At 43.5% G+C, this 27,735-nt stretch overlaps 1 protein-coding gene across 4 annotated transcripts in view; it reads left to right on the forward strand.

Annotated features, from left to right (window-relative positions):
* The window catches only part of SHANK3 (SH3 and multiple ankyrin repeat domains 3), a 614,328-nt gene that overhangs the window by 22,378 nt on the left and 564,215 nt on the right, over window positions 1-27,735 (forward strand). Inside the window, exon 1 of one of the 4 annotated variants that reach the window (XM_069765495.1) lies at window positions 15,612-15,809. The exons of 1 other annotated variant lie outside the window; for it this stretch is intronic. In XM_069765495.1, the coding sequence (XP_069621596.1) occupies window positions 15,799-15,809 (11 nt within the window). In that variant the 5' untranslated portion in view covers window positions 15,612-15,798. Of the gene's footprint in view, window positions 1-15,611; window positions 15,810-27,735 lie in introns of those variants that run through there. 2 more of the 4 variants (XM_069765496.1, XM_069765493.1) reach the window with 2 other exon arrangements.

Consider the following 27,735-nt stretch of genomic DNA (forward strand, 5'->3'; position numbering starts at 1 on the left):
TGCTCCCAAGTCTGCAGCTGTGGCCGCCGCCTCCGCTCCTCCGGGGTCTGACATGGCCGTTCCTCCCCCTTGCTAATCGGTCGGGGTCGGGGTTCTCCTTCCGGGGTCAGCGCCTCACCGCGTCTTCCGCTCCGCGCGCTTTTCCAGCTGGCTCCACCCACAAAGCTATGGCTCCTCCCTTCGTGCTCCACACGGCGCGGCAATGGCGGATTTTTGACAGCAAATAGCGGTATACAGTCTTTGCAATAAGTCACAGTTCCAAGGCACACATGACCTGATTCTTCAGGCTTAAGTACAATCCTGTTTGTGACACCAAGTTGGATCGCCCCCAGACACAGGGCCACAGGTTACTTGGTACCGGTCCTTTCTGTCTCAGTTCTGGGGTTGTCACGGTGGCTGGACCCGGTCCGTGACCCTGCTAAGGGACGTCCAATAAAGAGTGATGGTGCGTAGTGCGAGGAATAACGAGGACACAGGGTTCAGTTTCTTTACCTTTTACTGAAGGTTTCAGGATCCTCAATCCAGGGCACTTTCAACAGGGCTGTCTGAGACCGGCCGGTCCGAGGGCACATCCACAGTTCCCTTTGCAGGTGGAAATCAGTGTCTACCCACTAGCGCCTGTGTGTTGTAGTGCTTCCCTGCTGAGCATTCAGGATAGTCCTCACAACTTCTGTTCTCGTTCGTTTTAGATCTTTCTCTTCTCCGTCCCCCAGGTATGTTATGGCTAGGACGCACCTTTATGACAGGTAGGCCTGGAGTTATTCTGGAACCCTAGTGTGTTGTGAATTCTGCTCTTGGGCTCCCTCCGGTGGTTATGAGTGGTAGTGCTGCTGTCTTTGGATCGCAGCATTTATCAGGTGTGTTCACTTTTTGCAATTTGGACTCAGCTATTTAGTCCTGCTTGATCCTTTAGTCAGTGCCAGTTGTCCATTGTTTTTTGGAGGATTCACATCCCTTACTGGTCTCTCCTGTTTGCTGTGCTTTTCAACAAAGATAAGTCCTGGCTTTGTTTTTGCTGTCCACATGCTGTGGGCCTTATAGTTCAGTGCATTTTCATGTTTTGTCTTGTCCAGCTTGTCTGTGTAAGGATTTTTTGCAGCCAAGCGGTATCTCTGGAGATGCAGATATACCCTCCATGTCTTTAGTCAGATGTGCAGTTTTGTATTTTCTGTGGTGGATATTTTCTAGTGTTTTAATACTGACCGCATAGTTTGCTGTCCTTTTCTTTCTTTTTAGCTAGTAAGGCCTCCTTTGCTAATCCTGATTTCAGTCTGCGTTTGTCATTTCCCTCTCCTCTCACAGTCAATATTTGTGGGGGGCTGTCTATCCTTTGGGGATTTTCTCTGAGGCAAGATAGTTTTCCCATTTCTATCTTTAGGGGAAGTTAGTTCTTAGGCTGTGTCGAGGTGTCTAGGGAGTGTTAGGTACATCCCACGGCTATTTCTAGTTGCGCTGCTAAGTTCAGGGTCTGCGGTCAGTACAGGTACCACCTTCTCCAGAGTACGCCACATGCTGCTCCTAGGCCACCAGATCATAACAGTACAACTCACCAACAATGAGTTAATTGCATCTCAGAAGAAGGGAGGAAAGGTTTTGACCCATTTTTTTTTCCTTAGCCTGTTTTGTCTTTTCCTCCCTCTTAATCTCTGGGTGGCTGCGGAACCTAATAATAACATGAATGTTCAGGAGTTAGTTTCTCGTGTGGATCAGCTTGCTGCTAGGGTACAGGGTATTTCAGATTCAGACTCCTGCCTTAGAACCTAAGATTCCCACTCCTGATTTATTCTTTGGTGACAGATCCAAATTTTTGAGTTTCAAAAATAACTGTAAACTGTTTTTTGCATTGAGACCCCGGTCCTCTGGTGATCCCATTCAGCAGGTTAAAATCATCATATCCCTGCTGCGTGGTGACCCACAGGATTGGGCATTTTCCCTGGAAACTGGCAATCCTGCTTTGCTTAATGTTGATTCTTTCTTTCAAGCATTGGGGTTATTGTATGATGAGCCTAATTCTGTGGATCAAGCTGAGAAGATCTTGTTGGCCCTGTGTCAGGGTCAAGAAGCGGCAGAATCGTATTGCCAGAAATTTAGAAAATGGTCTGTACTGACTAAATGGAATGAGGATGCCTTGGCGGCAATTTTCAGAAAGGGTCTTTCTGAATCCGTTAAAGATGTTATGGTGGGGTTCCCCACGCCTGCTGGTCTGAGTGATTCTATGTCTCTGGCCATTCAGATTGATCGGCGCTTGCGCGAGCGCATAGTTGTGCACACTGTGGCGTTGTCCTCTGAGCGGAGCCCTGAGCCTATGCAGTGTGATAGGATTTTGTCTAGAGCTGAACGTCAAAGATTCAGGCGTCAGAATAGGTTGTGTTTTTACTGCGGCGATTCTGCTCATGTTATTTCTGATTGCCCTAAGCGTACAAAGAGAATCGCTAGTTCTGTTACCATCAGTACTGTACAACCTAAATTTCTGTTATCTGTGACCTTGATCTGCTCATTATCATCATTTTCTGTCATGGCATTTGTGGATTCAGGCGCCGCTCTGAACTTAATGGACTTAGAATTTGCCAGACGTTGTGGTTTCCCCTTGCAGCCTTTGCAGAACCCTATTCCTTTGAGGGGCATTGATGCTACACCGTTGGCTATAAATAAACCTCAGTTTTGGACACAGCTCACCATGCGCATGGCGCCAGCCCATCAGGCAGATTGTCGTTTTCTGGTGTTGCATAATTTGCATGATGATATTGTACTGGGTTTTCCATGGTTACAGGTACATAATCCGGTGTTAGATTGGAGATCTATGTCTGTGACTAGTTGGGGTTGTCAGGGGGTTCATGGTCACGTTCCTTTGATATCAATTTCCTCTTCCCCCTCTTCTGAAATTCCTGAGTTTTTGTCAGATTTCCAGGATGTATTCGATGAGCCCAAATCCAGTTCCCTTCCACCGCATAGGGACTGTGATTGTGCTATTGACTTGATTCCAGGTTGTAAGTTCCCTAAGGGCCGACTTTTCAACCTGTCTGTGCCAGAACATGCCACCATGCGGAGCTATATTAAGGAGTCTTTGGAGAAGGGGCATATTCAGCCATCTTCTTCACCATTGGGAGCAGATTTTTTTTTGTTGCCAAGAAGGATGGCTCCTTGAGACCCTGTATTGATTATCGCCTCTTGAATAAGATCACGGTCAAATTTCAGTACCCTTTGCCTTTGCTTACTGATTTGTTTGCTAGGATTAAGGGGGCTAGCTGGTTTACTAAGATTGACCTTCGAGGGGCATATAATCTTATTCGTATTAAGCATGCCCCATCTGTGTTCCAATCCTTCATGCATGATATCTTTTGGAGTTATCTTGATAAATTCATGGTTGTATATTTGGATGATATTTTGATTTTTTCCGATGATTGGGAGTCTCATGTGAAACAGGTCAGGATGGTATTTCAGACCCTCCGTAATAATGCTTTATTTGTGAAGGGGTCGAAGTGCCTCTTTGGAGTGCAGAAGGTTTCTTTTTGGGCTTCATTTTTTCTCCCTCATCTATAGAAATGGATCCGGTTAAGGTTCAGGCCATTCATGATTAGATTCAGCCCACATCTGTGAAGAGCCTTCAGAAATTCTTGGGCTTTGCTAATTTTTATCGTCGTTTCATTGCCAACTTCTCCAGTGTGGTTAAACCTCTGACCGATTTGACGAAAAAAGGCGCTGATGTGACGAATTGGTCCTCCGCGGCTGTTTCTGCCTTTCAGGAGCTTAAACGCCAATTTACTTCTGCCCCTGTGTTGTGTCAGCCAGATGTTTCTCTTCCATTTCAGGTTGAGGTTGACGCGTCTGAGATTGGGGCAGGGGCCGTTTTGTCTCAGAGGAATTCTGATGGTTCCTTGATGAAACCGTGTGCCTTCTTTTCTCGGAAGTTTTCGCCTGCAGAACGCAATTATGATGTCGGCAATCGGGAGTTGTTGGCTATGAAGTGGGCATTTGAGAAGTGGCGACATTGGCTTGAGGGGGCCAAGCACCGTATTGTGGTCCTGATCGATCATAAGAATCTGATTTACCTCGAGTCTGCCAAACGGCTGAATCCTAGACAGGTTCGATGGTCCCTGTTTTTCTCCCGTTTTGATTTTGTGGTCTCGTACATTCCTGGTACTAAGAATGTTAAGGCGGATGCCCTCTCTAGGAGTTTTTTTCCTGATTCCCCTGGGGTTCTTGAGCCGGTCGGCATTCTGAAGGAAGGGGTGATTCTTTCTGCCATCTCCCCTGATTTACGACGGGTTCTTTAGGAATTTCAGGCTAATAAACCTGACCGCTGTTCCTGATAAATGGACTAGTAAAGTGATTTCTGAGGTTCATTGTTCTGTGTTGGCTGGCCATCCTGGGATTTTTGGTACCAGAGATTTGGTTGGTAGGTCCTTTTGGTGGCCTTCTTTGTCGCGGGATGTGCGTTCTTTTGTGCAGTCCTGTGGGATTTGTGTGCGGGCTAAACCTTGCTGTTCCCACGCTAGTGGGTTGCTTCTGCCTTTGCCGGTCCCTGAGAGACCTTGGACGCATATTTCTATGGATTTTATTTCAGAGCTTCCGGTTTCCCAGAGGATGTCTGTTATCTGGGTAGTTTGTGACCGGTTTTCTAAGATGGTTCATTTGGTACCTTTGCCTAAATTGCCTTCCTCTTCTGATTTGGTTCCGTTGTTTTTTCAGCATGTGGTTCGTTTGCATGGCATTCCGGAGAATATTGTGTCCGATAGAGGTTCCCAGTTTGTTTCTAGGTTTTGGCGGGCCTTTTGTGCTAGGCTGGGCATTGATTTGTCTTTTTCTTCCGCATTTCATCCTCAGACAAATGGCCAAACCGAGCAAACTAATCAGACTTTGGAAACTTATTTGAGATGCTTTGTGTCTGCTGATCAGGATGATTGGGTGGCTTTCTTGCCATTGGCCGAGTTTGCCCTTAATAATCGGGCTAGGTCGGCTACTTTGGTTTCGCCTTTTTTTTGTAATTTTGGTTTTCATCCTCGTTTTTCTTCTGGGCAGGTTGAGCCTTCTGACCTTCCTGGTGTGGATTCTGTGGTCGACAGGTTGCAGCAGATTTTGGCTTATGTTGTGGACAATTTGGTGCTGTCTCAGGAGGAGGCTCAACGTTTTGCTAATCGTCGTCGGTGTGTTGGTTCCCGGCTTCGGGTTGGGGATTTGGTCTGGTTGTCTTCCCGTCATGTTCCTATGAAGGTTTCTTCCCCTAAGTTCAAGCCTCGGTTTATTGGTCCTTATAGGATTTCTGAGATTATCAATCCAGTGTCTTTTCGTTTGGCCCTTCCAGCCTCTTTTTCCATCCATAATGTTTTCCATAGATCTTTGTTGCGGAAGTATGTGGTGCCCGTTGTTCCCTCTGTTGATCCTCCGGCCCCTGTGTTGATTGATGGGGATTTGGAGTATGTGGTTGAGAAGATTTTGGATTCTCGTTTTTCGAGGCGGAAGCTTCAGTATCTGGTCAAATGGAAGGGTTATGGCCAGGAGGATAATTCTTGGGTTGTTGCCTCCGATGTTCATGCTGACGATTTGGTTCGTGCCTTTCATTTGGCTCGTCCTGATCGGCCTTGGGGCTCTGGTGAGGGTTCGGTGACCCCTCCTCAAGGGGGGGTACTGTTGTGAATTCTGCTCTTGGGCTCCCTCCGGTGGGTATGAGTGGTAGTGCTGCTGTCTTTGGATCGCAGCATTTATCAGGTGTGTTCACTTTTTGCAATTTGGACTCAGCTATTTAGTCCTGCTTGATCCTTTAGTCAGTGCCAGTTGTCCATTGTTTTTTGGAGGATTCACATCCCTTACTGGTCTCTCCTGTTTGCTGTGCTTTTCAACAAAGATAAGTCCTGGCTTTGTTTTTGCTGTCCACATGCTTTGGGCCTTATAGTTCAGTGCATTTTCATGTTTTGTCTTGTCCAGCTTGTCTGTGTAAGGATTTTTTGCAGCCAAGCGGTATCTCTGGAGATGCAGATATACCCTCCATGTCTTTAGTCAGATGTGGAGTTTTGTATTTTCTGTGGTGGATATTTTCTAGTGTTTTAATACTGACCGCATAGTTCGCTGTCCTTTTCTTTCTTTTTAGCTAGTAAGGCCTCCTTTGCTAATCCTGATTTCAGTCTGCGTTTGTCATTTCCCTCTCCTCTCACAGTCAATATTTGTGGGGGGCTGTCTATCCTTTGGGGATTTTCTCTGAGGCAAGATAGTTTTTCCGTTTCTATCTTTAGGGGAAGTTAGTTCTTAGGCTGTGTCGAGGTGTCTAGGGAGTGGTAGGTACATCCCACGGCTATTTCTAGTTGCGCTGCTAAGTTCAGGGTCTGCGGTCAGTACAGGTACCACCTTCTCCAGAGTATGTCACATGCTGCTCCTAGGCCACCAGATCATAACACTAGTGTCACCCCTCTCCCACGACTGCCTCCTATGTCCTTCTTAGGTGTTGTATGGTGTGACGGGGTGTACGGCAGAGCAAGAAGGGACAACAGGCCGAGGGATGATTCAACAGATTTATTATCAAGAACACTGGAACAACACATGCAGGTAGATCTACAGAGTCCACAATTAGTCCAACGGAACAGGTTCGGGGGCACCTCCCGATAATCCTTGTGCCAGGTAACAAAGCAATAGTCCACACGAGTCCAAGGGATCCCAAAACAATCCCACGGGCGACGAGATATGTCCTCAGCTCAAGTCTCGCCCCGTTCGCTTCCGCAGTCACAGATGGACATGGGGTCTTGCCTCAGCTAAGAATCCCCACTCCTTCTCCTTCAAGGATCAACTCACATCTGATCTCAAAATAAGAATGGATAGTCTGAGCTCCTGGGATCCGCCCATGAAGGGGTAGGGGTTACACCTTCTATTCAATGGAAGGGTCCACCAGAAGATTCTAGACTGGTGGGCTCCAGGCAGTCTATGTAATATGTACATTTGACTAGCCACCTGCTGTGAGGAAGAATGGCTATTCCTCCACTAGTGATGTTGACAAATCTTAATTACATTAGAGCTTTGGGCTGCAAGTATTGGGGGAAGGTGACATTGTTACAGGTGAACTCCCAGCCAAGAAAATACATAAATTACAGCTAATAGAAACCAGAGAACAGTTACATACATCAAATGGCATATTATTCAAATACAGGACAGGGCAAAAGTACATAACTGAAAATGTAGGCCCCTTAAACTGAAAATGTAGGCCCCTTAAAAACTGAAAATGTAGGCCCCTTAATAAATAGTGAGGAAAGAATGGTTGTAGATGACGAGGAAAAAGCTAACATATTAAACACCTTCTTCTCCACGGTATTCACGGTGGAAAATGAAATGCTAGGTGAAATCCCAAGAAACAATGAAAACCCTATATTAAGGGTCACCAATCTAACCCAAGAAGAGGTGCGAAACCGGCTAAATAAGATTAAAATAGATAAATCTCCGGGTCCGGATGGCATACACCCACGAGTACTAAGAGAACTAAGTAATGTAATAGATAAACCATTATTTCTTATTTTTAGTGACTCTATAGCGACAGGGTCTGTTCCGCAGGACTGGTGCATAGCAAATGTGGTGCCAATATTCAAAAAGGGCTCTAAAAGTGAACCTGGAAATTATAGGCCAGTAAGTCTAACCTCTATTGTTGGTAAAATATTTGAAGGGTTTCTGAGGGATGTTATTCTGGATTATCTCAATGAGAATAACTGTTTAACTCCATATCAGCATGGGTTTATGAGAAATCGCTCCTGTCAAACCAATCTAATCAGTTTTTATGAAGAGGTAAGCTATAGACTGGACCACGGTGAGTCATTGGACGTGGTATATCTCGATTTTTCCAAAGCGTTTGATACCGTGCCGCACAAGAGGTTGGTACACAAAATTAGAATGCTTGGTCTGGGGGAAAATGTGTGTAAATGGGTTAGTAACTGGCTTAGTGATAGAAAGCAGAGGGTGGTTATAAATGGTATAGTCTCTAACTGGGTCGCTGTGACCAGTGGGGTACCGCAGGGGTCAGTATTGGGACCTGTTCTCTTCAACATATTCATTAATGATCTGGTAGAAGGTTTACACAGTAAAATATCGATATTTGCAGATGATACAAAACTATGTAAAGCAGTTAATACAAGAGAAGATAGTATTCTGCTACAGATGGATCTGGATAAGTTGGAAACTTGGGCTGAAAGGTGGCAGATGAGGTTTAACAATGATAAATGTAAGGTTATACACATGGGAAGAGGGAATCAATATCACCATTACACACTGAACGGGAAACCACTGGGTAAATCTGACAGGGAGAAGGACTTGGGGATCCTAGTTAATGATAAACTTACCTGGAGCAGCCAGTGCCAGGCAGCAGCTGCCAAGGCAAACAGGATCATGGGGTGCATTAAAAGAGGTCTGGATACACATGATGAGAGCATTATACTGCCTCTGTACAAATCCCTAGTTAGACCGCACATGGAGTACTGTGTCCAGTTTTGGGCACCGGTGCTCAGGAAGGATATAATGGAACTAGAGAGAGTACAAAGGAGGGCAACAAAATTAATAAAGGGGATGGGAGAACTACAATACCCAGATAGATTAGCGAAATTAGGATTATTTAGTCTAGAAAAAAGACGACTGAGGGGCGATCTAATAACTATGTATAAGTATATAAGGGGACAATACAAATATCTCGCTGAGGATCTGTTTATACCAAGGAAGGTGACGGGCACAAGGGGGCATTCTTTGCGTCTGGAGGAGAGAAGGTTTTTCCACCAACATAGAAGAGGATTCTTTACTGTTAGGGCAGTGAGAATCTGGAATTGCTTGCCTGAGGAGGTGGTGATGGCGAACTCAGTCGAGGGGTTCAAGAGAGGCCTGGATGTCTTCCTGGAGCAGAACAATATTGTATCATACAATTATTAGGTTCTGTAGAAGGACGTAGATCTGGGTATTTATTATGATGGAATATAGGCTGAACTGGATGGACAAATGTCTTTTTTCGGCCTTACTAACTATGTTACTATGTTACTATGTTACATATCATGACATATGGTAGACAGCTAACCTGTAATGAACTGTCCTGCCGCTGTTTGAAGTAATGCGTGGAGACTGTTACTTCTTCGGTGCTCTGGCCACCGGCGATGCGCCTCAGTAAGATGTTGCCGTTCTCGGGGCACGACTCCTACTGGATCTCCTTTGTGCTGATCTCATTTCTCACTGTTCCACAATATCCTTCCTTTCTTGTCTCTTTCTTAGGATACCGCCGCAAGGTAGTGCAGGCGCGGTTCCGTAACAATCTGTCCTTTCGCTAGGTACCTGCCAGATTTCCCAGTTCTGACAGGTCCTTCCTGGAGCTCTCCCAGGCTTCGTTCTGCCTAACTTCCTGTCCGACCCCTAGTTTTACCAATTTGAGAAGTGGCCCAATAAATAAGTCTTTTGCTCCCCCTAGCGGCCGGAGTGTGAAGTGTAGTGTGTGCTTGGTGATACCTGTTCAGTAGAACTCCTTTAGTGCCATCAGACGTACCATCACTCCCCTTAGTGGCAGAGCGACGTTAATGCAACGACCAGATCTCTGGGGCGCTGCACTTGTGGTACCCAGTGGGCACACGGGCGGCACATGTGTGCCGCACGTGTGCCACACTGATGTGCCACAGAAACGCACGGGCACACGGATAATTCCGGTACCGATTTTTCCGGTACCGGCATTATCTGGACGTGTGGGACTGCCCTAAACTGCAACATGTACAAGCCACAACATGGGGAGGACTACTTCTGGAAATGCCAAGGCAACATTTTCAATAACACTTTCTACTCTTTGGAGGCCTGTCCATTTGGACAATAAAATGAACCACAGCAATCTCTTCGGTTGAGATGTAGAAACAATTGTGGGAATATATTAAAAACAATGTACGGTAAATAAAATGTGTCCTATATTAACCATTAAGATCCTACACTCATTTTTATGCGGCTTTTAGGAAATGAAAGCTGTGGCCTGCATGCTTGCTTTGGGAAACTCCCTGACTTTTGCTTCTGACTTTTTGTAATAAATCTACTCAGTGGTCTGTCAGGTTAATTGTACAGTGAAGTAATTATGTTATACGGAATTATCTCATTATACAAATGAGGATTTCATTCTATATAGATATCTGAGGCAGGGTTCTCTAATCACAAACTGTTGTTACCAGGTAGATGGTGGGCGGCTCTGGTCATGAAGAGCAATTGTTCTCAAATTTTTCTGTCAGTAGTCAGAAAATGTCAACTTTGATACCCGCGCGATGCCCTTTATAAGAATAAAGGAAGCTAATTAATCTCTAGTGGATCTACACTTAGGGTATGTGTACATGTTCAGGATTTGCAGCAGAAAAATTTGCTACAAATACAGGAGTGTTGGCAGGAAAAACGCTGCGTAAAATATGCACTTTTTAATGCTTTTTTTCTTCAAATAATTTGTATGGGGAAAACACAGAAAAAACACAACGAATTGACATGCTGCAGATTTGATACTGCTTTAAATCTGCAATTAAAAAATAATCAGAAATCTCATGCACTTTGTTGGTACAGTTAAACCCTACAGTTTTTTCTCAGCCAAAAATGCATTGAAGAAAAGTGCTAAGGCTATGTGCACACGTTGCAGATTAGGCTTAGGAATTTCTGATGCGGATTCTGCATCTCTTGGCAGAAAACGCAGGTGCGGATTTGACGCGTTTTTTGTGCGGTTTCGCTGCGGATTTTCTGTGTTTTTTACCCCTGCAGATTTCTGTAATGGAATGGGTGCAAAAACGCTGCAGATCCGCAAAAAAAGAAGTGACATTCTACTTCTTTTAATCCGCAGCGTTTCCGCACGGAATTTTCCCCACCATTAGCACAGCATTTTTAAATTTAACCATTGATTTACATTGTACTGTAAATCACTTGCGGATCTGCAGAGTTTCTGCACCACAAAAAAAGCTGCGGATCCGCAGGAAATCCGCAACGTGTGCATATACCCTAAAAATGATCAATAATGTTAGCATACTCTCATCAGATCAAAAGTGGGCAGTTTTTGCTCTTATATTATTTACACTGCTCTCCTGAATACTCCCTATTTTTTTTTACTTAGGGCAAATGTTGACTTTATCAAGGGGGCATTGCTTACAGGATTCTCTAGGGGCTGCTCTGCATTGTTACCCAGAGATCAATACCACATTGTTAATTACCATCAAAATTAGCACTAAGTGAAAAGGCCCATATCTTAAAACCATATGGCGTATTTAAAAAAATAAATAACAAAATATTGAATATTCAGGGGAGTGGTGAGATGAAAATAGGAGCAAAACTGCCACATTTGTCCTGGCGATAGGTAATCTTTAAAGTGGTTGCTTCTTATTAGATATTAATGGGATGTTGACAGGATATGACATAAATGTCTCATGGATGCAAATCCCAACTTTGGGACCCACACCTATGTCCAGAATGAGCGTGCCCCAATCCGACCTCCAGTGAGTGGTGAAAACAGCCCAGCAAATACTCTTGCCTGTATTAGCAATGAATTGGGAGCAGGTGTGGATCGCCTCCGTAGGGCAGTGGGGTACTCGGTACCAGGTCCTTTGGTTCTCTGGGGGGGTTGTCACGGTGACTGACCCGGTCCGTGGCCCTAGGGACGTCCGTTGTAAATGGGGAAAGGTCTTTAAAGGGATAATGTTCGTGACGCCACCTGTGGTATTCGGTCAGGGTGACCAACGCTGCTTTAAGGGGTCCGCTGGGGTGATGTTATGGCAGCTAGATGGTATACCTTCCCACAGGTGAAGTGTGTCCCCACGGCTTCCCAGTGTGTGGATGGTGGATGGTGAAAGGCGCAGTGAAGAACGAGGACACAAGGTTGCAGTCTCTTTACCTTTACTGAAGGCTTCAGCGTCCACAGTCCAGAGCACCGGATCACAGGGCTGGCAGAGTCCGACCGGTCTGAAGGCAAATCCAGAGTCCCCTTATCCAGGTGGAAATCAGTAGCCTTCCTCTAGCGCCTGGATGTTGTAGTACCTTACTGATGAGCCTCTCATAAGGTCCTCACAACTGTTGTAGATGTTCTAGATGTTTTGTCTTTCTCTCTGTCCCCCAGATGGATAGGAACAACCCGTATGACTGATGGCCTGAGGCTTTTTACAGGGACTCTAGCACGCCCCAGCTCCCACAAGTTGCCACTGTGTCTCCTGGGTATAGGTCGGGCACGTAACGTGGAATTATCTGTCCTGCCAGTTTTTGAAGTAAAGCATAGAGATCCTTACTCCCTCGGTATTCTGGCTACCGGATTCCTGCGCCTCAGAAGGAAGCAGTCTGCTCCTGGCTGGTCTCCCTCTAATATTCCTCTCCTGTGCTCTGCTTTCCTGCACACTCTCTGCAATATGTTCACTTTAGTATCTTCTTCCAGGAGCTGCAGCACTTCAGGCTCCAGGACTCCTTCCTCTCCCTCTGTCTTCCTGACAGGAACTGAACTCTGAACCCCTTTTCCCTCCAGATCAGGATGTTTTATAGGGGAGCTCACCTAAAACAGGCTTAGAGCTCCCACTTCTGGCCTGGAGTGTGAACATGTTGCATGCATTGTGTTTACCTGGTAAAGCGATCTCTTTTATTGCCTTCAGACGTAACATCACTCACCCTTAGAGGAGAATGATATTTCTGCAACGACCAGGACCCTGGGGCGTTGCAGGTGCATGAGCTACCACCTCTCCACTCACTGGTGGTCGGACGCTAACTGGATCAGGTGACCCCCATTCTGGAGATGGATGTATGTCCCAGAGCTGGAATCTAAATCTATGCCATAAATATCTCTAGTGAAACATCTCAATGATTGTGTTAACAGTAACTGTGAAAAGAATGTGCAGCTTCGCTGTACTTTATGTTTACCTGAAATATTTTACACATGTCCATGTTTCCAGTACGTGTGGTATCTGTTTTTTTTCACCTATGGTGCTATACAGACCATGTGTTGTGTGAAACACATGGAGTCATGCCCATTTTCTTCCAACAACAGGGATGACAAGGGCCAATATAAGTCTAAGGGTCGGTGAAAAACACATACAGCGTATGGATGGCATCAGTATACAGTCCATGTTTAACATTGCAAAGTATAGGAGAAGCTTTATAATTTATTTACTTTCTTTAGCCATACCAGGAAAACTTGGATGACACACTGATGTTAAGGAGGAACACCCGGATGACACACTGATGGTAAGAAGGGACACACAGATGACACACCGATGGTAGGAAGGGACACACGGATGACACACTGATGATAAAACGGGACATATAGATGACACACTGATGGTAAAAAGGACACACAGATGACACACTGATGGTAAGAAGGGACACACGGATGATACACTGATGGTAAGAAGTAACACACGGATGACACACTGATGATAAAAAGGGACATATGGATGACACTGATGATAAAACGGGACATAGGGATGACACACTGATGATAAAAAGGGGCACACGGATGACACACTGATGGTAAAAAAGGACACGGATGACACACTGATGGTAAAAAGACAAACGGATGACACACTGATGGTGAAAAGTGACACACGAATGACACACTGATGGTGAAAAGAGACACACTGATGACAAAATGGGACATACGGATGACACACTGACGGTAAAAAAACACACGGATGACACACTGATGATAAAAAGGGACACACGGATGACACACTGATGGTAAAAAGGTACACGGATGACACACTGATGGTAAGAAGGGACACACGGATGACACACTGATGCTAAATAGACACACGAATGACACACTGATGGTAAAAAGGGACACACGGAGGACACACTGATGGTAAAAGGGACATGCTGATGATAAAACGGGACATACAGATGACACACTGACGGTAAAAAAAACACACGGATGACACACTGATGGTAAAAAGGGACACGCTGATGATAAAACGGGACATATGGATGACACACTGATGATAAAAAGAGACACACGGATGACACACTGATGGTAAAAGGGACACGGATGAGACACTGATGGTAAAAAGGGACACACGGATGAAACACTGATGGTAAAAAGGGACACGGATGACACTGATGGTAAAAAGGGACACACGGATGACACACTGATGGTAAAAAGGGACACATGGATGACACACTGATGGTAAAAGGGACACGGCTGACACACTGATGGTAAAAAGACACACGGATGACACACTGATGGTAAAAAGGGACATGGATGACACACTGATGGTAAGAAGGGACACATGGATGGTAAAAACTGACACACGGATGACACACTGATGTTAAAAAGGGACACGGATGACACTGATGGTAAGAAGGGAAACATGGATAACACACTAATGGTAAAAAGAGACACACTAATGGAAAACACTGATGATACCGGTACCATTTTCCACAGACATGTGGAGACCTAAATGTAGCAAAGATTAGGCTTTCATTTGGTTAGAGAATCTTATCACATTTGGTATTGTGTGATTGAAACTTTGATTGCAAATGCCGGTAATTCTATATCATCAGAATTATCACACTGTATTAATTCCAGTAAAATGAAGGAGTCACAACAGACCCCATTGTAGTCAATGGGATTGCAGGGGCTCTTCTGGTATGCCATTAATTTTGTAGTTCTTCCCTTACTTAGTACAGACATTTCTATGTCGTTAAGAGTTCTTTTGGACAAATTAACAACCTGCAGGTGTAATCCTTTTTGAAGAGGTTGTGACTTTGCAAGGGGTAAGCTTTGTCTAAAAAAATAGTTCTAGACAAAGATTTGTGCCGTTCACCCCTAGGATAACCCCTGTTTCGGCTTCTCTGAAGCCCCCAAGATGTTTTCTGTTGAGTATCAGAATCAGGGTGTTCTGTTTCTGTGGATGATAAATCTGTTTCTCGTTCCCCACGTGCATACCAGTCCCCAACAACTAATATATTTTATTTTCCTTAAACCAGAAGATCCCTGAGATATTGCTTGTGCTACCTTTCTTTAAGATGGTATTGACATTTCTCAACAGTCTTGTGTAATTTAAAAATGGAATTTAAAATGGTATTGTGAGAAGAGCACAAGACGACAGATCTGCTAAATCTGTTATACATTGGGTTCCGGCTTTCAAATCCCACCAGGGACATTATCTGCAAGGAGTTTATATGTTCTCCCCATATTTGGTGGGTTTCCCCTCCCATTCTCCAACACATACTGATAGGGAATTTAGGTTGTGGCCCCCGATGGGGACAGCGATGAGAATGTCTGCTGTGCAAAATATTGGCACTATGTAAGCAAAATAAATAAATCAACAAATGATAACATAAGACAAAACCTGACTCTGTAAGAAAATCCCTATTTTAGTAAGAAGAAGCAGGGTATTATCATGCTCCCCGCCATACCGCTATCGCTCTAATATGGCTGCTACACACATGACTAAGCTTACATAAAATCCAACTTTATGTAATTGAACTTTCCTGCATAGTTTCCTCAAACAGAACAGTCGCTTCCCTCCTCATCCCCCTCTATCAATTCACACGAATCCTGTGAAAAGCATTCTAACACATACATAGCCTTCCTCCCAGCACACGCAGCAATACACCCACTGACTACACACCCCCTTTCTAATCATTTCCGCAACCTCTATTTCTTGTCCATCTCACTCTTATCCTCCTGTGGGTGCCTCTGTTACCGTTTCCCTTTTTTTATTTTCCATCCCCCTCACCCCATCTTTTCCATCACCCCTGCTCACACTTTTCACATTCTCTCTCCTTCTTTAGCAATCCACAACCTTATTACCATGGTGATGTCGCTCTGAGCTCTCTTTCTGAAACTGAAGAGAAGGTAAAAAAGAGAAGAGAATGAGAGAGAGGTAAGAAGAGAGTACCAAAGGATAGTCGAAGAAAGACTAGAGGAAGTCAGACGGGCTAGGAACCATGGTGGAAGAGGGACGAGGGTCTTGGAGGTCGGAAAGGTGTAGTGGGTCGGGTGTGATCAGACAAGACAGGTGAAGAGGGATGCGAAAGAGTGGCGTAGGAAGGATGACTGAAGAGGATGGTTATTCGGAACTGATGGGAAAATGTGTATATGAGGGAGAAACAGGACAGCAGGAGCAACATCTGAGAGGCCCAGATGCTCTCCCCTCTGTCACATTGTGCAGCCTCTCTTCCCGTGCCTGTCGCATTATAGGATGTATCACACAAATGCTCGTCTCACTTTATGTCTCCTGTGGTTTTTTTCGTTGTATGAATTGTGTAACTGGAAATGTGTCCTGCGTTGTCAGTGTGCACGACTGTGTATGTGGCTGTTATTAATGCAGCAGTGTGGGAAGGTAATTGCGTGGAGCATGCATGTGTGTGAGTGTGTAGGTGTACAGTATACAGCATCTACGCATATGAACGCACGTCATTGTTCATGGTAAACGTGCGCTTGTGGAGCTAGGTATGGGATTTTTGTCATTTTCTTGTCTGCCTATAGAATACCCATTAGATGAGATGACATACTTGAACAAAATGGCAAAAAAAAAGAAAAAAGTATTGAGACGAACATCAGGAATGTTTGCGTCTTCTGCACTCTCAGGGACTGAGTACATCATCATTTCGTGTAATAATTCTCTCCAGAAAATGTTATGTTGGTGCTTTGGGTAGAGTTGTGATTTAGGAAACCTGGTCACCTTAAATTATAGGTTTTTCTGTTTACAAAAAGAATGAATCTACAGAAAAAAAAAAAGTTTTGGTCTTTTGTTCTGTATTAAAGCTTATTATAACCCAGATGCATTAAAAAGAAATCTACTTCAGAGCTTAAGTTCCCCAGCGTTTCTTGTGAATCAAAGTCTGCAAAGATCTTTTTCTAGAGGCTTGTTCTGCGTGAAGTATAGTCTTTACTAAGTATAATTGTCTCAATACATTCTAGGAGATTGGTTAATCTGATCGGGATATATCTGATTACAAGCCCACTGATTGTTTCCTAGAATGACCAGCAGGACTGTCTGGACTGTAATAATGGCAGTAAGTCAGGATCAATAATGAAGAAGAATGAAATATTCTTACAATTACTCAAGTTTTTTTAAGTAGAGATATAGTGCTTCCCTTACAAAAAGGCAGAGATATAGGCTAAAGACAAGACAAAAAAGTTGATATATTTTATGACAAGATATCAAGTGCTCGCAAGATGTTTCTCCCATTATACTGTGTACTCCCATGTGCAGGTCAGTGAAAATCACAGTAGGAATACCGTAGGACCACTAGCACCTTTGGTGTGATATTCCATCACTATCATTATCTTAGTGCATGCAGTAATAATCCAAGGTACCAGATCCTACAGCAGCAGATTTTACGGGAAGCTTTAAAATAAAACTCACTTCTTAATACCTGGTGCTTTGGATTCTTGGTACATGAAAGGTACCTGGCAGCTTTCCAGGCAGTATGTATTGTCTGCACAGACAAAGCCTTCTTCTTCAGAAATAGCATTGACCTAGGAAGAAACCGAGGGCCCCAAGTTATTTGATGCAGCTCAATGACTAACGTAAACCAAATTTGTTCGTGTCATATAACATTTTTGGATTTGTCCCAAAATCCTAATATTCACAACTTGCCAAGATCAGCCTGTCGTGTCCATCTGAATCCCAAGGTAGAGAATAACCAATACAACACAGATGTCTCTTCACCCGGTATGTTGGCATTTCCCTCTGAAATACTGTAGGGGTAGGCAATGTTCCTCAGAGCTTCACTTATCCCAGAAATCCTTAAGCAGGACTTGTATAACATGGGAAGAAGATGACAGATCCTGGCAGGTGGCTGAGATGATTGTGGATGCTAAGTGTCAGTCAAAGCCATATTTCTAGATTATATACTGGTTAGTGTGTCATTCTGTTTGGATGAGGAATCCTTTATAATTCACTTTTATTTAATGCTCACTGGTGCTTATCACGGCTTTGAATTAGCAGCTTAGAGAATTTAACATATTGACTTCATGAAGGCGATGGGGGTGTTTTAGTAATATGTGTACAATACAAGATCCATTATCATTCTGAATATTAAGGTCAATGTTGAATAGAAATGTGACCTTCAACAGCAAGTCCAATTATGTGTAATTGCAGAGATTGTAAATTCTGCAAGTAGTCTTTGTAGGCAGAAGAGGAGCAGAGTAACATGATCTGACTAATTGATCATAATATATGTAGTTGCAGGACACTACTATGTTAGTAAGTAGGAGAGTTCAAGCTGTCACTATCTATTCCTGATATCTAAGACTAAGAAAACTAGATCATTTATGCAATCTGTAGAAGTAAGGAGAAGGCTTATCCTAAGGAACTGTAAGGTAATCATTTCTAACATATACCTATACCTCTCAGGCAACTTTCGTTTTTTGGAATGGCTCATTTTGAAAGTGAATACTTTTACTCTATAAGAAATTTAGCAGATGGGAATTTCTTGTGATGCCATATCAACATCCACACATTATATTTTCATTTTTTAATCGCCATGAACACAAAAGAAAAAAAAAAAATAAAGGCTTCAATGCATGCTTTAATGACGTTAATTACAACGCTGCAATTAACCAAAAATGTACCGTAAGTATGTGCCCTTTACTCAAAATCTAATCTACCAGTAATACTGACAAACAAAACCATCCTTCTCTATTCCCAATCTGTTCTTTTCTTGGCTATCTACACATACTGTAAGTGCAAAATTTATAGTGTACCGGAAAGTTAGGTATTTTCTGTGTCCCCTCTTTTTATATATACAGTGGGAAAAATAAGTATTTGATGCACTGCTGATTTTGCAAGTTTTCCCCCACACAAAAAATGGAAAGGTCTGTAATTTTTATCGTAGGTACACATCAACTGTAAGGCTATGTGCACACTTTGCAGATTCCACTGCGGATTTTTCCGCAGCGGAATTGCAAAATCCGCAGTGAAAACCCATCGCGGTTTTTACTGCGGATTTATCGCGGTTTTTACTGCGTTTTCTTCTGCGGATTTTCAACTGCAGTTTTCTATTGGAGCAGCTGAAAATCCGCAGAAAAGAAGTGACATGCTGCGGAATGTAACATAGTAACATAGTAACATAGTTAGTAAGGCCGAAAAAAGACATTTGTCCATCCAGTTCAGCCTATATTCCATCATAATAAATACCCAGATCTACGTCCTTCTACAGAACCTAATAATTGTATGATACAATATTGTTCTGCTCCAGGAAGACATCCAGGCCTCTCTTGAACCCCTCGACTGAGTTCGCCATCACCACCTCCTCAGGCAAGCAATTCCAGATTCTCACTGCCCTAACAGTAAAGAATCCTCTTCTATGTTGGTGGAAAAACCTTCTCTCCTCCAGACGCAAAGAATGCCCCCTTGTGCCCGTCACCTTCCTTGGCATAAACAGATCCTCAGCGAGATATTTGTATTGTCCCCTTATATACTTATACATGGTTATTAGATCGCCCCTCAGTCATCTTTTTTCTAGACTAAATAATCCTAATTTCGCTAATCTATCTGGGTATTGTAGTTCTCCCATCCCCTTTATTAATTTTGTTGCCCTCCTTTGTACTCTCTCTAGTTCCATTATATCCTTCCTGAGCACCGGTGCCCAAAACTGGACACAGTACTCCATGTGCGGTCTAACTAGGGATTTGTACAGAGGCAGTATAATGCTCTCATCATGTGTATCCAGACCTCTTTTAATGCACCCCATGATCCTGTTTGCCTTGGCAGCTGCTGCCTGGCACTGGCTGCTCCAGGTAAGTTTATCATTAACTAGGATCCCCAAGTCCTTCTCCCTGTCAGATTTACCCAGTGGTTTCCCGTTCAGTGTGTAATGGTGATATTGATTCCCTCTTCCCATGTGTATAACCTTACATTTATCATTGTTAAACCTCATCTGCCACCTTTCAGCCCAAGTTTCCAACTTATCCAGATCCATCTGTAGCAGAATACTATCTTCTCTTGTATTAACTGCTTTACATAGTTTTGTATCATCTGCAAATATCGATATTTTACTGTGTAAACCTTCTACCAGATCATTAATGAATATGTTGAAGAGAACAGGTCCCAATACTGACCCCTGCGGTACCCCACTGGTCACAGCGACCCAGTTAGAGACTATACCATTTATAACCACCCTCTGCTTTCTATCACTAAGCCAGTTACTAACCCATTTACACACATTTTCCCCCAGACCAAGCATTCTCATTTTGTGTACCAACCTCTTGTGCGGCACGGTATCAAACGCTTTGGAAAAATCGAGATATACCACGTCCAATGACTCACCGTGGTCCAGTCTATAGCTTACCTCTTCATAAAAACTGATTAGATTGGTTTGACAGGAGCGATTTCTCATAAACCCATGCTGATATGGAGTTAAACAGTTATTCTCATTGAGATAATCCAGAATAACATCCCTCAGAAACCCTTCAAATATTTTACCAACAATAGAGGTTAGACTTACTGGCCTATAATTTCCAGGTTCACTTTTAGAGCCCTTTTTGAATATTGGCACCACATTTGCTATGCGCCAGTCCTGCGGAACAGACCCTGTCGCTATAGAGTCCCTAAAAATAAGAAATAATGGTTTATCTATTACATTACTTAGTTCTCTTAGTACTCGTGGGTGTATGCCATCCGGACCCGGAGATTTATCTATTTTAATCTTATTTAGCCGGTTTCGCACCTCTTCTTGGGTTAGATTGGTGACCCTTAATATAGGGTTTTCATTGTTTCTTGGGATTTCACCTAGCATTTCATTTTCCACCGTGAATACCGTGGAGAAGAAGGTGTTTAATATGTTAGCTTTTTCCTCGTCATCTACAACCATTCTTTCCTCACTATTTTTTAAGGGGCCTACATTTTCAGTTTTTATTCTTTTACTATTGATATAGTTGAAGAACAGTTTGGGATTAGTTTTACTCTCCTTAGCAATGTGCTTCTCTGTTTCCTTTTTGGCAGCTTTAATTAGTTTTTTAGATAAAGTATTTTTCTCCCTATAGTTTTTTAGAGCTTCAATGGTGCCATCCTGCTTTAGTAGTGCAAATGCTTTCTTTTTACTGTTAATTGCCTGTCTTACTTCTTTGTTTAGCCACATTGGGTTTTTCCTATTTCTAGTCCTTTTATTCCCACAAGGTATAAACCGCTTACACTGCCTATTTAGGATGTTCTTAAACATTTCCCATTTATTATCTGTATTCTCATTTCTGAGGATATTGTCCCAGTCTACCAGATTAAGGGCATCTCTAAGCTGTTCAAACTTTGCCTTCCTAAAGTTCAATGTTTTTGTGACTCCCTGACAAGTCCCCCTAGTGAAAGACAGGTGAAACTGCACAATATTGTGGTCGCTATTTCCTAAATGCCCAACCACCTGCAGATTTGTTATTCTGTCAGGTCTATTAGATAGTATTAGGTCTAAAAGTGCTGCTCCTCTGGTTGGATTCTGCACCAATTGTGAAAGATAATTTTTCTTGGTTATTAGCAGAAACCTGTTGCCTTTATGGGTTTCACAGGTTTCTGTTTCCCAGTTAATATCCGGGTAGTTAAAGTCCCCCATAACCAGGACCTCATTATGGGTTGCAGCTTCATCTATCTGCTTTAGAAGTAGACTTTCCATGCTTTCTGTTATATTTGGGGGTTTGTAACAGACCCCAATGAGAATTTTGTTACCATTTTTCCCTCCATGAATTTCAACCCATATGGACTCGACATCCTCATTCCCTTCGCTAATATCCTCCCTTAAAGTGGACTTTAGACAAGACTTTACATAGAGACAAACCCCTCCTCCTCTCCGATTTTTACGATCCTTTCTAAACAGACTGTAACCCTGTAAGTTAACTGCCCAGTCATAGCTTTCATCTAACCATGTCTCGGTTATTCCCACTATGTCAAAGTTACCTGTAGATATTTCTGCTTCTAGTTCTTCCATCTTGTTTGTCAGGCTTCTGGCGTTTGCGAGCATGCAGTTTAGAGGATTTTGTTTTGTTCCAATCTCCTCACTGTGGATTGTTTTAGAAATGTTCTTACCTCCCTTCTGAGTATGTTTTCCTGGGTCGTCTTTGTTCGAGTCTAATGTTTTTCTTCCCGTCCCCTCTTCTTCTAGTTTAACGTCCTCCTGATGAGTGTAGCGAGTCTTCTGGCGAATGTGTGTTTCCCAGGTTTGTTGAGGTGTAGTCCGTCTCTGGCGTTTCCGCGCGGATTTTTCTGCAGCATGTGCACAGCGTTTTTTGTTTCCCATAGGTTTACATTGAAATGTAAACTCATGGGAAACTGCTGCGGATCCGCAGCGGTCAAATCCGCTGCGGATCCGCAGCAAAATCCGCAAAGTGTGAATATAGCCTGAGGCTGCCGTCACAGTAGCAGTATTTGGTCAGTATTTTACATCAGTATCTGTAAGCCAAAATCAGGAGTGGAACAATTAGAGGAAAAGTATAATAGAAACATATGCACCACTTCTGTATTTATCACCCACTCCTGGTTTTGGCTTGTAAATACTGATGTCAAATACTGACCAAATACTGCTAGTGTGACGGCAGCCTAAGAGACAGAATGTTAAAACAAATCCAGAATATCACACTGTATGATTTTTACATAATTAATTTGCATTTTATTGCATGAAATAAGTATTTGATACAATCGAAAAACAGAACTTAATATTTAGTACAGAATCCTTTGTTTGCAATTAATGAGGTGAGATGTTTCCTGTAGTTCTTGACCAAGTTTGCACACACTGCAGCAGGGATTTTGGCCCACTCCTCCATACAGATCTTCACCATATCTTTCAGGTTTTGGGGCTCTCACTGGGCAACATTGAGTTTCAGCTCCCTCCAAAGATTTTCTATTGGGTTCATGTATAGAGACTTGCTTGGTCATTCCAGGACCTTGAAATGCTTCTTACAGAGCCAATCCTTAGTTCCCCTGGCTGTGTGTTTCGGGTCATTGTTATGCTTAAAAACCCAGCCATGACCCATCTTCAATGCTCTTACTGAGGGAAGGAGGTTGTTGGCCAGAATCTTGCGTCAAAGTATGCTTCACAGTTGGAATGGTGTTCTTGGGGTTGTACTCATCCTTCTTCTTTCTCCAAACACGGCGAGTGGAGTTGATACCAAAACGTTCTATATTAGTCTCATCTGACCACATGACCTTCTACCCTGCCTTCTCTGGATCATCCAGGCAAACTTCAAGTGGGCCTGGACATGTACTGGCGTGAGCAGGGGGATCTTCTGTGCCCTACAGGATTTTAATCCATGATGTCAGTGTGTTACCATTGGTAATGTTTAAGACTGTGGTCCCAGCTCTCTTCAGGTCATTGACCATGTAGCTCTGAGCTGATTCTTTACCTTTCTAAGAATCATCCTTACCCCACAAGACAAGAGCTGGCATGGAACCCCAGACCGAGGAAGATTGACAGTTATCTTGTGTTTCTTCCATTTTGTAATCATTTTGCCAACAGTTGCTGCCTTCTCACCAAGCTGCTTGCCTACTGTCCTATAACCCGTCACAGCCTTGTGCAGATCTACAATTTTGTCCCTGGTGTCCTTAGACACCTCTTTGGTCTTGGCCATGTTGGGGAGGTTGGAGTGTGATTGATTGAGTGTGTGGACAGGTGTCTTTTATATAGGTAACGAGTTCAAACAGATGCAATTAATACAGGTAATGAGTGCAGAGTGGGAGGTCTTTTTAAAGAAAAACTAACAGGTCTGTGAGAGCCAGAATTCTTATTGGTTGGTAGGTGATCAAATACTTATTTAATGCAATAAAATGCAATTTAATTATTTAAAAATCATACAATGTGATTTTTTGGTTCTTGGGGAACTGCTGCAGTTAAATTTGGATCCAATTGGACACCTTTCTGATGGTATTACATGATGGATAAGTGTCTGCTGGTATGTCTTGGCACTGAGGACATAATTGATTCTGACTAAATGCCCATCTCCATTAGCTGAAATGCAGCACCAATCTTGTTAGGAACCTCCACCATGCTTCACTGTTGCCTACAGACACTCATTAGTGTACTGCTCTCCAGCACTTCGACAAACTGCATTCTGTTACAGTCAATTATTTTAATATTTTACTCATCAGACCAAAGCACCTGCTACAATATTTCTGCAGCCTGGTTCCTATGCTTTTATGGAAAATTGAGTCACTTGGTCTTTTTTCCATTTCAAATGCTTGGCTTTAGTAATTCTTCCATGAAGACCACTTCTGGACAGAATTCTCCGAAAAGTGGAGAAGTGCAGCTGGGTCTCACTAGCTGCTGTATGATCTGAGTTGATATAACTATTGGACATCTGATTTTGAAGAGAAATAAGCATAATGTGTTTCTCATCTGCTGCATTAAGTTTCCTTGTGCAAATTCTGATTCTGAGGTCCTCACCGTTGCCCATTTCTTGGTGTTCTGAGTGTGTGTGTATGTGAGAGTGTGTCTGCGTGTGTGTGCCTGCGCGTGTGAGAGTGTGTCTGTGTGTGTCTGTGCCTGCCTGTGTGTGTATGTGAGAGAGTGTGTCTGTGTGTGTGTCTGTGCCTGCGTGTGTGTGTGATGAGCTGCAGTGAGTGGTGTGTGTGTGCTGGTGAAGGACAATGATATTGGTGGGGGGGAGACAATGATGGAGGTGATGGGCAATGATGGTGGTGGGGGAGACAATGATGGAGGTGATGGGCAATGATGGTGGGGAGGCAATGATGGGGGTGATGGACAATGATGGTGGTGGGGGAGGCAATGATGGAGGTGATGGGCAGTGATGGAGGTGATAGGCAATGGAGGTGATAGGCAATGATGGTGGGGAGGCAATGATGGAGGTGATGGGCAATGATGGTGGTGGGGGAGGCAATGATGGAGGTGATGGGCAATGATGGAGGTGATAGGCAATGATGGCGGTGATGGGCAATGATGGAGGTGATGGGCAATAATGGAGGTGATAGGCAATGGAGGTGACAGGCATTGATGGTGGGGAGGCAATGATGGAGGTGATGGGCAATGATGGTGGTGGGGGAGGCAATGATGGAGGTGATTTGCAATGTTGGTGGTGGGAGGCAATGATGGAGGTGATGAAATGAGCAATGATGGTGGTGGGGGAGGCAATGATGGAGGTAATGGGCAATGATGGTGGTGGGGGGAGGCAATGATGGCGGTGATGGGCAATGATGGAGGTGATGGGCAATGATGGAGGTGATAGGCAATGGAGGTGATAGGCAATGATGGTGGGGAGGCAATGATGGAGGTGATGGGCAATGATGGTGGAGGGGGAGGCAATGATGGAGGTGATTGGCAATGTTGGAAGCAACATTGCCTCCCACGGCAATGATGGAGATGATGAAATGAGCAATGATGGTGGTGGGGGAGGCAATGATGGAGGTAATGGGCAATGATGGTGGTGGGGGGAGGCAATGATGGAGGTGATGATGGAGGTGGTGGAATGGGCAGTGATGGAGGTGGTGGTGGAGAATGATAGGGATGGAGGGGAGATGGAAATCATGGAGGTGGTGATGAGGACAATGATGGGGTTGCATTATACTTTATGAGGGGGCTACATTATATTCTGTAGGGGGACTGCATTATTCTCAGGGGACTACACTACATTATATTATGGGGGGCTACATCATACTATATGAGGGGGCTACAGTATTCTCTATGGGAGGGCTGCATTATATTCTGTGGTGGGGCTGTATTCTCTCAGGGGACTACATTATATTCTGTGGTGGGCTGCATTATACTATATGAGGGGGGCTGCATTACACCCTATTAGGGTGCTACATTATATTCTATGGTGGGGACTGCGTTATACCTGAGGGGGTTGCATTATATTTTGTGGGGTGCTGCATTATATTCTATGATAGGGGACTGCATTAAATTTTATGAGGGGGCTACATTACATTCTGTAAGGGGGCTTCCCCAACCCTTGCTACATAATTAAGACGTGAACTACCTTATATTGTACCCTGATATTAGCGCTTTTTACCGCACAATTGGTGGTCTTGTATCTATATCTATGTAGCTACATAGTGGGCCCCAAGAATGATTTTCTCTGGTGGGCCCAAGGTGCTCCAGTCCGACGCTGTGTGTAACTGAGCTGATGTAGCTAAGCCTACCATGTTTGATACTGTCCTGTTGTCCGAGTATCGCATCTCATGATAGCTGATGGTATGCTGCATCCCTGGTGTAACATATCATGCTTAACGTGGAGCCTATGTATCTAAACTTATCATGATATTTTAGACTCAACTCATCTCAACCCGGCGGGATGTGTGGTATTGTCTGTTGAATCTATGGTGTGCATCTAGTAATGCATTTCCGCCAGAAAATGGTATAAAAATGTGCTAATTTTTTGCGCACAGCATTTACAAACCATAAATTGTGACATTTTAAACTTTGTCTGCCGCTCTCAGCACTTTATAACATGTGGGTGAAAACTAGCAGACGGAGATAAGGTTGCCAACCTTCCAGAAAAAAATTGATTCATCTGTGATTATTTTTAAAGCTGGAGAACCTCTTCTAAATTATTTAGATTTTAATTATCATCATTTTTCAGTTCAGAGTGAATGCAGCTGATGTCTTAATATAAAAATTACAGGCTGTAGGCATGTATCACTTATAATCTTAAAGAGTTTGTTCATTACAATGATTGGTGGGCAGATCGATATATACTTTGGAAATAAGGGTTTCTTCAAATATCCTGCGTTTCCAAATGTGATTGTGAGCGACGCTATTGCTGTCTGCTCATCCCTATCACGTGATCCCCGACTGCAACTGCCTCTGATGTCCAGTGATGTCACGTCAACTTCCGGAATTGGAAGCTGACTCGGCATCACCAAGGCGGGACCAGTAACCCTGACTAACTGGGATGTGGGCAGAGTTTCACTGCACGTCACAGTCCAGCATTGCGCTGGCTTGCTGCGCTCTGTTAATGAAAGCAGGACTGTAGAGCGTCCGTGTGATGCTGGGCTGTGATGGGCAGGGAAGCTACGGCCACAACCCAGTCACTCAGAGTTCCTCGTCCCGCCTCGGTGATGCTGAATCAGGTTCCAATTCCAGAAGTTGACGTGACATTACCGAACAATAGAGGCAGCTGTAGCCGGAGGTCACGTGATGAGGGGGATGAACTGTATACTGATGTAAGTGAGACGCATATAAATATGTATAGCTCTGGCAAAAATTAAGAGACCACCACATCAAAACCCTGTCATGGGCAGCCCAATCTCCAGACCTGAACCCCCTTGAAAATCTCTGGAATGTAATCAAGAGGATGATGGATAGTCACAAGCCATCAAACAAAGAAGAACCACTTAAATTTTTACACCAGAAGCAGTGTGAAAGACTGGTGGAAAGCATGCCAAGACGCATGAAAGCTGTGATTAAAAATCATGGTTATTCCACAAAATATTGATTTCTGAACTCTTCCTGAGTTAAAATATTAGTATTATTGTTTCTAAATGATTATGGACTTGTTCTCTTTGCATTATTTGAGGTCTGAAAGCACTTGTTTTTTTATTTTTTTCATTTTGACCTTTTCGGAGAAATTCGGAGACATGCTGTCAGAAGTTAATAGAATAAATGAACAATTTACATTTTACTCAAAAATATACCTGTAAAGAGAAAAATCAGACAAACTGAACATTTTGCAGTGGTCTCTTAATTTTTGCCAGAGCTGTATATTACATAGATATATAGCTAGAAGAAAAGCTGGCAATTCAGCAGCCTCCAACTGTAAAATCACAGCAGGACCCGACAGCATTGAATAGATGGATTAAATACAGTATATACACATAGAATAGATAGTTATACGGATGTCAGTGACATAAACAATTAGCACACTGTGTG

The sequence above is a fragment of the Ranitomeya imitator genome, chromosome 4 (genome assembly GCF_032444005.1).
Source record: "Ranitomeya imitator isolate aRanImi1 chromosome 4, aRanImi1.pri, whole genome shotgun sequence".
Classification (NCBI taxonomy): Eukaryota; Metazoa; Chordata; class Amphibia; order Anura; family Dendrobatidae; genus Ranitomeya; species Ranitomeya imitator.